Source organism: Thunnus albacares, chromosome 22, assembly GCF_914725855.1.
Source record: "Thunnus albacares chromosome 22, fThuAlb1.1, whole genome shotgun sequence".
NCBI classification, from domain to species: domain Eukaryota; kingdom Metazoa; phylum Chordata; class Actinopteri; order Scombriformes; family Scombridae; genus Thunnus; species Thunnus albacares.
Genome location: NC_058127.1, coordinates 7224857 through 7238372, shown reverse-complemented (window position 1 = coordinate 7238372; position 13516 = coordinate 7224857). Strand labels below are relative to the sequence as shown.

Sequence of the window (13516 nt, the reverse complement as noted above, 5' to 3'; positions counted from 1 at the left end):
AACTGCACTTGGTTGTTTGGGGCTTATTTGCTCTGTTGAATTACTTAATGCCTAATTGTGCCCTTATTCAACTTATTAGGCATTCTGAAGGTTTGTTATGCAAAAACTTGAAATGCAATTACGTTTCTTCCCTCCCCTTCTCTTTGTTTCTCTTCTTATCTCTTCTCATCTCTTCTCCAGGTCTCTTTCAGGCTCCAGTACAGCAACAGGTACCACAGTGATTGAATGTATGAAAGTCAGAGGCAGCTCAGAGTCGCTGCTTGACTCACCCTCCACCTCCAGAGCTACATCGCCCTCACAGCTCTCCATGGAAACTGATGTCAAGGCCTCTTCACCTTTCAAACCCCCAGGACTTATGTCCCCGTCAAGTGGTTATTCCAGTCAATCAGAGACTCCAACCCCAACTGTTCCACTCAGTCATGTGGCAGGACCAGGGACAGTGGGGACAATGGGGACATTGTCAGGGTGTAAGATGCGCCCGAAGATCCCAGAAAGAAAATCATCGCTACCATCACCCAAGGACCCTGCTGCGAGGTCTAGATTGTCCTTTGAAATGCCTGGGAATGCACATCTGGAGCTTTCGTCGATCAAGCCAAAGCAAAAGGCCAGCAGACGACATTCTGACACCTCCACAGCGGCAAAACCTGGAAAAATCAGCCCAAGCTCTTCACAGGCGTTACCTGTGGTTACCCAGAATGAGCTAAAGACTATTCGGCTTCGCTCTGTCTCTCGCGGTGACCTAGAGGACTGCCCTGATGGGGCATCTGACACCATTGAAGAAGAACAGCATGGCCAAGACCTAGGCGAGGACCCCAGCCCACCACCCACTCTACCAAAACCCAAGCCACCTGTCGCTGTTAAGCCCCCCTTGCCCAAGCGGCCCCTAAATCTCCTCCTGAAGTCTCCTTCCCCCTCATCCACTTCCCCCCTTGCACTCGACTCACCTCCTGCCTCACCTACAGAACGGCCAGTGCCCCTGGGTAACATTTACAAAGTCATGAAAAAACCCAAACCCAAAAAGCCTCTGCCACAAACTCCTACAAGTCCCTCAGTGCCCCCGGATTTAAATTCGACTATCACCCCACAAACTTCCTATGATCATCAGTTCCTCCCCCACCCCCAGTCCCTCTTCGATCTCCCTCCTCTCCCAGACCCCCAGCCTCTCCTGGAAGACCCAGTGTTGGAGCCTGAGTTTGATGCTGACCCAGAGATCGAGCTTGGACCTGCAGATGGAGGCTCACTCCCCTCTCCCTGCAGTAACCAGGAGGTCCCAGAGCTCCAAGACAAGAGCAAGACACTCCCCTCAAGGATGACAATCTCCTGTCTGGCAGAGCTGTCAGACAAAAAGAAACCCAAGGTAAGGAAGACGTTGCCCAAAAAGTGCTTGATATTGAGGGTGATACTGATACTGATACTAAAAAAAACTTATTCCTTTCAGGTTCCACCCCCAGTCCCCAAGAAGCCGAACGTCTTGCTTCTTCCCTCATCAGTCCATTCCTCAACAAACGGCAGCACAGACCGCCAGACACCGCAGACCGACAGCCCTGTTGGACTTCGGTCTCCTGTAGGAGCTTTCCCACCGGAAGATATTCCTACTACTCCCAATGTCCCTGAAATGCCAGAGCAAGATGAGAATCATTTTGGAACAGATGAAGACAGTTCAAAAGAGTCATCACTTCAGTCATCTCTCCAGGATTCCTCCCTCACAGAGCTGGAAGAGAAGATGACCAGCACTGGGATCGGGGCAGGTGTGTTCTTTCAGAGATTTGTACAGAATAGGGTCACATGGTGTGTTGAGATTAAGTCGGATTCTTTGTTTGCATCAGACATGATTTGCCTTTTGTAAGCATTTTGTCTCTTGAAACAGAAAAACGTTTAACCAAAGTCCATACAATTTCACTGTAACGCCAACCTTACCAATTTAAAAGACATTAAAAAAGCTTAAGAATAATTTAAGAGGAATACCCAGATGAAAATCTATGTTTTGAGAATCATGTACTTACTCTTGCAGGCTTGAAAGGTCATTTTGAAATGTTTGTGGCTTGGACAGCAGCTGCAGCAGCTTGGAACAGTTTCATTGGATTTCAATGAAAACCCAATTTCACTGTTAAATAAAAGGATCAAAATGTCCATAGAAACTAAAACCAATACTGCTAGCTAGCAGACTTGGTTCATTTTGATGCCATTTTGTAGTGTTGCAGTGTGTCTGTCTACGATATAGTAGCTAAACAATACACATTAGTGATCATTTTCAAAGCATGGTTGTGTATTTAGAAGCCATGTACAGTGAGATCCAGAAAGAAAACCCATTCTGAGTGTTGTTTTTGCTGCTATGTTAATAAAATATACTCCGTCTAAAGTCATTTGATCGTAGTCAAAGTTTGGCAGAAGCTTTGGAACTATTAAGCTTTTTTAAAATCATTTTATATGCTAGCGTATAATGATAGCCTGTCAGAGCTGCTACATTTGATTACGGTCCTTCCCTGCCGTTTTTGATGCACAACCTCCTGATTCTGCCAGAGGAGATTTCTCATGGTTTGAAGCAAATCAAGCCCAATTGTGCTAAAATTGGACCAAATCAAAACACACAGTGGCTCATACTGTTTGTAACACTGAAGATGACATGTGTCATCATTATCTGATTATTAGCTGATTCTGTATATAACCGAATCAAATTTAGCTTAATTGCATTATTCATAATACATTCTCATGTATTATGAATATTGGCATGGGTAAGATGACAATACAGCAAAGCCAGCAGGCATTTAGAGATATAATGTCTTTTTCAGATGACTCATCAGCTAGTGAGAAGATGGTACTCCACATCGCTGAGGAAACAGATGATGACTTGTTGGCCACCACGCCTACAACACACACCACTGAGGACCTGTTCACTATTATACACAGGTATGACCCCACACAAGCATATATCCAATTCATATTTCAGACATACAGACAGATCTATTATATTACTGCAGTTACATTTCCTCAAAAGGCCTTTGGAACGGATAAAATTGTCTGTTGTGACGGTAAAAACTTATTCTCACAGCCCAAATGGTCTCAGCAAATACAAGGCTTGCCTGCCAGCTTATTATAACCCAGAGTGTGTGACGAAAGGCACATTGTCTTTTTGAAAAGGTGTGAGGCGGACAGAGCATAAGGTTCCCTAGCAACGGCTACATGTACAGTGGGTTACTGCACGACCAGCGGCTCTTATTTTGTCCTTTTTTTCCCACACACATATGGATCCAAGCACACGCAGAATCACAAGAAAGCTAGTCTCTAAGCAACAAGTGTTCGTGATTTTACCTTCCATGATGCTGAAAATAGCTTGAAAGGTAGAGAAGAAAGGGTGAGGAGGGGAAAAGTGTTTTCATCTCCTACAAGAAAGGATGGAGTCCCCTCTGCAGTTACACGTTTTAGTTTTTTATTCTGTGAAAGGAGGAGCAAATTGGGGAATATAAATGTTTTTTTAATGTTTTTTTTTAAATCTTTCCACCTTCCACATTTACTAATCTTTTTTTGTCTTTTCTTGTCTTCGACCAGGTCCAAACGGAAGGTTCTTGGTCGCAAGGAGCCGTCGGACTCCTTTGGTAGCCGCCAGAGCCTGGTGTCCCCAGTGAAGCACAGCACCAGTGGTGGCGACCTCCGAAATCTCACCTTGGGCAGCAGCCAGAGGTCGAGCTCCCGCAATGAGAACTTCATGGCCCTGCTTCAGAAGAAAGGCAGTAAGTCTTCCAGCGGAGGGGCCAGGGTCTCTGCCATGGAACTTCTCAAAAGCACAAACCCTCTGGCACGACGTGTCACAGAGTTTTCAACCACCACGTCGACGACCGCCGAGGGAGGAGAGGCGGCATCCGGCAACGGCAAACCCAATGATCAATGAACTGACGTATTGTAAAAGGAGGCTAACCAGGTCTGTTTGTTGTTGACAAAGCTACCAACCAATTCTACAATCTGCCACCCACTGGAGACGGGGCCTTCTGACAAACATGTCCAACTGGATCGCTCCAACTACTGATTGACCATTTGCACTGTCCAATCATATTGGAGCACATTTTTTGGACAAAATGGTCCCTCCCATGGTTGGAGCGTTATTGTTCCCTGTCAAACCGGTCCCTCTAGGAAAGCAAGAAAATCTGTGGAGAGCCAAGTTTGTTCTCACTATATTTTCAATGAAAGGTGGAGGTTTTGAGGTCATGCTTAAACACTGCACCGTGTTTTCCTTGTTGGGGATTTGTTCAGTGTGGAGGCCGGATGGGTGAAAGAAAAGGGATGTGCAGATGCTGGGAATACGAGGATATACAGTGGATATCTACTCCTGGCTACATCTAGATGACAACAACAAGAAGAGGCCCTAATGACGACATCCTCTGTGGTACAGATCTATACCACAGAGGATCAGTAATCAAATGAATCCAAGAAATAAATGGAATAAAACACAGAAGATGTGAGAGTTTCAAATGATTCCTCTACGATTCAACCAAAACCCTCCAACCAGTAGCACTACAGCACCGACACCTGTAGACCCATATGAATTGAAGGGTACATTTTTAACGGTGTGATGAGGCATTTGAGAAAGCCAATATGCCTAAAACCTTGGACATTGTGGCTCTATGGTAAATGCTATACCATAGCAGGCAGCAGCGGTGTCGTTTTCAAAAGACAACATTCGGATGAAGCGCAGGATTTACAAAGAGAAACCACATGGGGGCTTTTTGCCACCAAAGATCAGGCATGAGCATGTCACAGATTTCGTTGCTCATGCTATGAACATGAACCTTCACAAATACATTCCACAGAGGCACCCAGCAAGCGGACGACATTTTGGAACGCAAGCACTTTTCTCTTTTTTTTTTTTTTTTTGGCGTCGGAGGTCGTTTACACGGCGCAGCCTTTGCGTCGCTCAGTTTTCTTGAGACACTCGACTGGTGTCCGTCCTTATTATTTTTATTATTTTATTTTTGCTTATATATTTTTTTTTTTCTTACACATGCTAGATGGCCATACACATGTTTAATTGGACTGTGCTGTATGTATCATGTACAAAGATAAATGTAATGCATCTATCAACCAATATTCATTTACGAAGACAAAAAAATAGACAGTGTACAGATATCAGCAAGCAGCTTGGACAACAAACTGCCCACACGATGGAGGGAACACACACACAAAGACTAAGGAGTGATGTCATGGAGGACAAGCAGAAGAGAGACCTATCTACACAAGCGTGTGTGTGTGTGTGTATTCATATGAGTGTGTGTGCAGATGAAATCACGCCTGTGGAGTTTCTGTACGGAGAGTATGAAGCAGGCCTGGTTATTAAACAGGGTTTTTATTCGTTTTGGGCTCTGGTGACAGGACCAAAGGACTGTTAAAAACTACAAACAGGCCAGAGGGGACCTAGCAGTGTGTGTGTGTGTGTGTGTGTGTGTGTGTGTTCATGTACGTGTATGTGTGTGTGTGTGCATGTAGAGGGAAGTGCCAGGAACTGAATGGGAGAAGAAAGAGAGGGAGAATACATGTAGTGTTTTGTGCGTCTGTTTTAGTGTTTGTGTGCGCTTCACACTTCGCTGCGTGTGCATGCTCGGACTCGCACATGTCTGTGTGTGTGTGTGTGTGTGTGTGTGTGTGTGTGTGTGTTTATGTGTGCATCATCAACCTTCATCCTTCATCCCTTCCTTTCTTGGGAATGCTGTAGGATTCAAGTCACGGAACCCACGAAAGGAGATTCTAGAACCAGGATTCCTAAATCGAGAGTATTCTGGAAGCAAGCGAGCATGCGAAACAGTTCCAGAACCCGGCGGATTCTGGAACGAGGGTGTCTTGTGACATCATAATCCTGTGCAGAGGGACGTTACAGGGCCAAGTAGTTTCCGTTTGTCTCGCCCTCCTCCGTGCACGTTTTCACACTCCGTCTCTCTCCCAAGAGGGGAGGTACCGCTCGTCCCTCTCCTCCTTTTTTTTTTTTCCATCAACTGCCGGAGCACTCTCTCCATCTGTCTCTCTGCATATAGCATCATTCTCTTTTATTCTCTTTCCGCCTTTCTCTATCCTCTCCTCTGGCACATAGCACACACTGTCTTTTTTTTTCTTTTCTATACACTGCAACCTCTCTCCGATTTTGCACGTAGCACCGCCTCTCTATTTGCCCTCCTCCCTTCCTCTTTTAACCTTCTCTCCATCCTCTCCTCTCTCCCTGACCCTCCCCCATTTTTCCGCTAACCTTCCCCTGTCTTTCTTTCTCTCTTCCTCCTCTCCACCTCTCTCTGCATTCAGTCTATGCATCTGAGCTCGGCAGTCAGACGACACGACACCGGATGAATGTCAATGAATGACTGTTAAGAAAATAGATGCTGTGCTTAGTTTGAAAGCGCAAAAAAAAAAGAAAAAGAAAAAACATCCTTCTCTTGACACTTATCTTCTGCCTTCTCTCTTTTCTTGCTCTCTGAGTTTTTATACTTTAGCTTTCTTTTGTGTTTCCATGTAACATGGAATTAACATGGATGGGTGTGTGAATGAATGAATGGGTAGGATCTGTGCACAAACACGGAAACAGGCAGGGTTTGAATGTGGTTTTGCATAAAGGACTTTGAATTTTGGACTCTGAAACACCCTGTGGTCTTTGACCCTGGACCAACCCTCAGTTCTGAATCCCTGTGTGGACAGTCTGATAATTCTGGATTAGCAGTGGTTCAGCTCCAACACCTGACTTATCCCCTGCTTGGATAGACCGTGTGGAGGGAGGAGGGGGGCCTTTCATCTCTTGACTCCTAATCGGCAAACTAACCCATCGGTGCTATTGTGTCAGAGCTCCCCCTAGTGGACGGAAAAGGAGGAACCACACATAAGAACGTGAGAGTAAAAAGAAAAAAACTTGGTCACACACACATCTCTCTCTTCCTTACGACAGTCCTTCAGGTATTCCATCATCCTGAAAAAAAAAAAGATGAAGAATTAAAAATGCATAAATTATCACCATTTATGATGACTAGTCAAGTGACGCTTGTTTTAAATATTTAGTGAATGAAAAAAGATAAACCTATAAAACTCTGTGTTTGTTTGCCTTGTATACTGAATTTTGGGGCGTGTTGCTGCAGCGCCTACTGTGTTTTTTATTTGATTTTATTTCTTTTTTTTTTTTTTTTTATAATTTCAGCTGCCTTGGTGGTTCACACACAAACACGACCTTTTCTAAATCTAGCCAAAAGAACATATATGTTTAATCTGTATCTGACCTGCGAGGAAAACTGATATTTTGATTCTTTACCGAACAAATATCTGCCCAAATCTGCAGAAAACAGCGGTGAAGTTATATTTTAGAGCAATATCCCCCCAGATAGCAAATCACAGATCTGACATGGCTGGACTGGAAGCAGCAGAGCAGCAACATGTGTCCAGCAATGACTCATCTGAGATCATATAAATGATGGAGGGAAATCTTACAAAATATGATTTGAACTAAACCCACATATTTTGTTCAAAATATGGTAACAGAGTAGGAACAGAGAATAGAGATATGAGTACACTGTTAGGGCAGAAAGGACGTGTTGTTTTTCAGCACAATAATGACAGGAACCATTGCCTTTCTTGTTATAAAGTGATGTGTGGTGTGTAGGTGTGACACACGCTTGCATCTAAAAGAGTGTGTAAAAGGGTGGGCTGTCAGAGACTGTGTTTCACTTTCAGCGTGTGTTCAGGATCAAGAAATCACCGTGTTGTTTTCCTTGTTCCTGCAAAGACAGATGGCGGGTATCTTCGACATGGCACATTTGGTTTGACAGTGACTTGATAGTGAAGAGAGAGGTACAAACAAACAAAAAAAAAAAACATATGGGTACACTGGTAAATAGGGTGCTATCCCGTGTGTAGGGATACAAATCATTTCTTATTGATAAGAACATTTATTTTTTACAGATATTTCTCAGAGGTAGAGTTGCTACAGAGGCAGAAATAATCTCACAGGTTGGGTTAAAGAAACTACTGCGACATTACTGCCAACTTGCTGCCGAATTTTTGCTAATTTTTAGTTATACTGAAAGATAACTGACAAAAAAAACATATTTACAAAGGGAACAAAATGCTGACCCTCAGTGTATTTGGTTGATCCCTCAAATCTTCCCATACACTACAAAAAAATGAGACTATTATTAACCAACAAATGAGACTATCTCTGCTTACAGAGCAGTTCTGCCTCCTAGAAATTCCTGTGGAGCTAAATTATTAATCTCTAAAATATGTTGACAACATATTATATTGAAAATGACATTTCTACAAAGTGTGAACATATAAAAGAGCTGACAAGAGGAATATATTGAATATTTAGTATATTATCCCTTCTTTTGGAGGACAAGAAGGGAAGAGAGGAAGGAGGGGAAATGAGAGTGCAGAGAGGAGGTTTGATTCTGCTGAATATGGGGATTACCATGCTGAAATTTATACATATTCCATCATCTTTTCCCTTCACCTCCTCTCTTCCCCTTTTCTCAGCTGTCGTGTGACTCAGAGGAGTAATCATGTTAAAAGCTTTTCCCTCTCTCTCTCTCACTCTCTCTTTTGCTTCACCTACAAAGTGATAAAAAAAAAAAGGTATGGGAAAGCGAGAAAAGATGGAGCGCTGCAATCGCTCGTTAATTAATTTGGTTACATTTTACAGCCTGTCGCTGCAGATAAGGAACTGCTGAATAGCGACTTGTTGCTAAGAGACGTAAATAAAAGCTGTGTCGAAAAAGTTAAGTTGGAGATTCTGATTTAAGGCGATGAGTGTTTTCTCTAAAGCCAACAGAAAGATCACAGTTTATCTGAATATGGATAAATGTCCCCTCAGATTGCATTAAGAGACTTATGACTCCAAAACAAATTTGACCAGAAGTAATCTCAGTATTTGCAAAGAAGCCCAAATTTAATATATGAAAAACAGCTACTATATAAGTCAAAACTGTTATTTTAACAGAGAAATATACCACAACAGGGACAAAGCTTTACAGTAAATGCAACGGTCCACATTTAGTAAAACCATCACAGGAGCACTTTTAAAAAGTTCAATACCAACACATTATATTTTACCACTATACAACTACCTGCATGCCAAATTAATGATTATGTATATGTGAGTATTATTCAGGGTTTTCACTATTACTGGACATGTAGAGCAACGGTTCATGGTTCTGCTTCCCAACTCAAACCCAGTGGGTCCCAACAAAGTACCAGGATTTGGGTCATACTGGGGTTTTACTGCCTAAAGCTTTGGGTTTGATTTGGTAGTCAATGTGATGCATTAGCCTGGTGAGGTAGTGGATTAAATAGGGCAAAAATCAAGCTTTGACTTCGTGTTGGGTTCAGGTCTTAAATTTGGAAGTGCCTGTCAGATCCAGTAGGGTTGGGTGTTAAAGACATGTGTACAGGCTGGGTTTGGGTCTCATTTTCAGGACCTGAGCTAAATATTTGGGATATTTTGGCTGTAGCTCACCAAAGTACTAAGGTATTCACCTCAAAGCACCAAAAAGTTGCATTTGAAAAACTGAGAAATAGTATCTTAATCCCAATTTTAACCATACCAATGACCTCCCCATGGTAATCCACAGATCTAACTGTTAAAGGGGACATAACATGCTTTTTGTGATTTTCTGTTACTTTTATACTGTTATGATGTTAGATGTCTATGCTAAATATAGTCAAAGTTGAGGTGAATGTATGGAAAACGACTTAAAGAGAGACAGGAGTTAAAACGGTTTCAGACAGAGGCTGAACTGAGGGGCTGCATAAAGAGCCGGTATGAGATAAGATTTATCTCTAAATCACGCAATGATATTACAGTAGAGCCTCAGAATAAAGATATAGACCTGGAAATGTGAATGATACATCCCCTTAAACACTTAATTGAGAATAAATTTTTGAAGATGTAAGCGCGGTTCGGCTTTACGAGAGAGTGAAAGAGGGTGGAGAAAAAAAAGCGACAGAGAAAGAGAGATAGTGGCTGCAAATTTGGGCCAAAGAGTATCTAGTATTTGTTTGAGGAGTGCCAGAGGGGTGAGGTTTACTATGTTTGGACATTTCAGGGGTACGTTGGCATGCTGCACATCACAAAAACTGATGTCCTATGGTGGTAAACCCCACCCCCCCCTCCCTGTGCTGCTCCAAGCAAAGTGAAGCAAACACCCCCCAACCCCCCCCCTCCCTTAGCCCAATTTAAACCCCAGTTTTGGGGGCTGTACAGGCAGCTTATAAAAACACAGAGATGAGACATAGAAAAATATAGAGAAAGAGAGACAGACAGAGTTATTGGAATTATTCTATTTTTGTTATTCCTCATTGAAAAAGACATATTTAAAGGAATATTCCATGTACATGTATGTATTGAATAGCCTCTGTTTCCCTGCCCCATCCAATGGTGTGATCTGTAGCTGCGAGGTAGTGTCAAACACATAAACGCTTCTCTCTGCAGCCAAGCAATGCCAATGTGATGAAATTATTATATCATTATAAATAAATTATTTTTCTTGCTTAAAAAAAAACAAAAAAAAAAACGGTTTGTTTGTTTGCTTACTATGTGTTGTTGATGCTGTCTGCCCTACAAGTCTTCAAGGTTACTTTCTGAATTAGTGTTAATGAGTTCCCCCAGAGAGACAACAATGCTTTTGTTAATTGGGTGTTCATGTCTACAGTGAAGTATGAGATGCCAACTAAAACCTCTTGATACAAACTTTCATCATTATTTACTTCTTTAGGCCATTTAGTCTTGAAAGTACAGTACAGTGCACATTTGTATAACAGAAGTTGTTTTATGAAAGAAATATGTCTATCTTTGTTCCTACTTGACAAGAAACAGCTTCAGTGTCTTATTTGCTTTCCATTAGAAATGAAATCTTGAATTTCCCTTTGGACAAGTTTGAAAAATCCTGCTGTTTTCCCCAAATATTATCTTTGTTGGATATTTATATAAAAATACATCCATGTTATCAGTTTAAAGAACTGTAGAAAAGCAGAACTGATTCTTCTATTGCCCAGTCAGGGTCTGATTAACCCACTATGGGGCCCCTATTGACCCCCCTGTGCATTGTATGTATTCATTGTTTTTTTGGTAACGTTGTTTTTTTAATCACATTTTTGGGTCATTTTTGGGAATATTTGCCATCCAAGGATGATATAAAGTAAAAATAATAAAGGTCTTCAACCTAGATTGTTACTTGGGGGGCCCTTTATAAGACAGGGCCTCAGGATTATTGGTAGTAATGCAGATGTTGCCTTAAGGTCCCTATCGTTTCAGTTTATATTGTGCTTTAGTAGTGGATACTGTATTACCAAAAGGTGTGTTCAGACAGAACAGGAAACAAATTTTTGCGTTGCATCATTCATGCAAGTTTGACCGCCGAACTGATTGTGTTCATTCGCCCCAAACACCCAGTGAACCAGCTGTATGTTAGCTAGCAACGGACGCGTCCAGTTCAGCTTCTAACTTAACGCAGAACTCACCAGAAACTCTGGTTCTTTCTGTTATTTTCCTCCCATCTCTCTCTCCTTTCCCCTCTCTTCTCTGTACATTTATAAAGCAGATTCATAAAGCTCCAGGAGACACACAAATGTTTCTCTCAAGTTGAAACATTTTCAACTTGCACAGACACGTCTTCACATCTACTTGCATCTTTCAATCGACTTTGTATGTTATCACGCTATGTTTAAAAGCCGTTTCAAGTTCTGTCTGAACTCACAGTCACAGCCACACTGGGGCTCACGTGGCAGTTGCCCATTTTCCCCAGTTGGGAGGGAGCTGAACATGAGCCTGGTGTAAGATGTTTACAGACAGATTTCTGGGAAAGGGAATCATCTAAAGAGTTACCTTATGGCTGTCATATGGAGCTGAGGAGATATGCAAAGCAATAATATTTGCAATATTGTAGGGAGACCAGAAACATTCTGTTAACGTGAAATGATTTGGATGATTTTATGTTGTATAGTAACTCTATGTTGTTTGCTAAAAACAAAACAAAACAATGTTGTGGTGTTATTTTTCTCTATAACATATAATCTAGACTATGACGCCAGTCCAAGCAGGAAGTTCATTATTTATTGGGCATTGATGAAAATGGAAACCAAAAATTAAATTACATATATAATTATAAAAGAATAATAATAATAATTGATAATAATATTACTGTTTTGGAGAACATGCAGGTGGAATTTTCCCCTAATCTTTAAATCCAGAGCAGTGCAGCGTGATTTCCATTAAGAAGCACCAGTTAACGTGCAGGTTCCCAGCCTGGAGGGAGTGTTAAGTTGTATCTGTGTTTCCATTAAGAATATGCATGCTGTTGTAGCTCCGGGGGAAGATGCTGTTTTCATAATTAGCTGCTCAGCAAGTCAGTGTTCACTCCAGAAAACAAACTCACGTAATTACCTGGCCCACTCTTCTCAGGGCTGTGTGTGTGTGTGTGTGTGTGTGTTCTTGTACTGCTATCTTTGTGAGGACTATAAGTAGTTATTGAACTTGTGAGGACATTTTTGGGAATGAAGGATATTTCAGTCTTTAGAAGGGCTATTTAAAGGTTAAATCATAGTTTAAGATTTAGATTAAGGTTAGGGTTAAGGGTGCATTATGTTAGTGAATGTCCTCATAAGAATAGCAATGTTCCTACAAGTACAAATGATTGTGTATGTGTGTATTTAGGTGTACCGTCAAGGCCGGTTCTGCAAACTGTTTCATGTTCCATCTCCGTAATGACATCCTCTCAGATAATTGCCTCCTTCCTATTTCCTACACATACACACACACACACACACAAACACACACACTCTCTCTGTCGTGTCACTATTTTCTTGTTGAGCTCTAGAGCCATCTGGTGGCCATTTATCGTAAGTGCAACCATTTGCACAAATATGAAAACATATGAAACTATCAGATGAATCCAGCTTTGATCTCTTCTCTCTCTGTTAAATTTCTTTCAGTCGTGATGGAGGAATGTGTTTTGAGGTGGTACAGACAAATATATCTTCATCAGTGTTAAATATGTTCCTTTGAAATGATTTTATCACAATTTGAACTGAGGTTGCTTAAACAATTTCAGTTGTTTTTCAGTTTTTTAAAACAAGCTCGCCTGCTGCAACATGTGACTCAAAACTGAGAAGAACTATTATTAGAAGGGGAAACCAGGATGATTTTTTTTCCAAAACATTCAGTTTTGTTTCCCCTTTGACAAAGTGAATGCCTTACAGTTACCTAGCTACTTTGCTATGCATTGCAAACTGTAGCTTTAATGCAGAATTTAAATTAAAAATACCTACTGTATGTATAATTTATGAAGAACTAAAGCAAAGTACGAACCACAGAGGGCCCTTTGGCATGAAGATACATTTACATACATTTACATCATCTTTCTAACAAATCTAAAATTCAAAAGGATGCAGGACCAGGAAAAACAGGACTTGCAGGGCAGGTGATACAGCTTTTTGAGCTTTGAGTAACGTGTTATTGTTCACCACACTCGTTTGATAGAAGTGTGACTGTATTCGGTGCAGTGGT

At 41.6% G+C, this 13516-nt stretch overlaps 1 protein-coding gene across 2 annotated transcripts in view; it reads left to right on the top strand.

Moving 5' to 3' along the window:
* Positions 1–10230, top strand: part of nhsl2 (NHS-like 2) — a 164487-nt gene extending 154257 nt beyond the window's left edge. The window contains exons 7-11 of one of the 2 annotated variants that reach the window (XR_006399978.1): positions 181–1357; positions 1439–1748; positions 2790–2907; positions 3547–9415; positions 9482–10230. Coding sequence is in view for 1 of the 2 variants with exons in the window: in XM_044340744.1 (XP_044196679.1) it covers positions 181–1357; positions 1439–1748; positions 2790–2907; positions 3547–3886 (1945 nt within the window). In the remaining variant the exon portion in view is untranslated. Of the gene's footprint in view, positions 1–180; positions 1358–1438; positions 1749–2789; positions 2908–3546 lie in introns of both variants that reach the window. The other variant, XM_044340744.1, reaches the window with a different exon arrangement.
* Positions 10231–13516: the final 3286 nt, after the last annotated feature.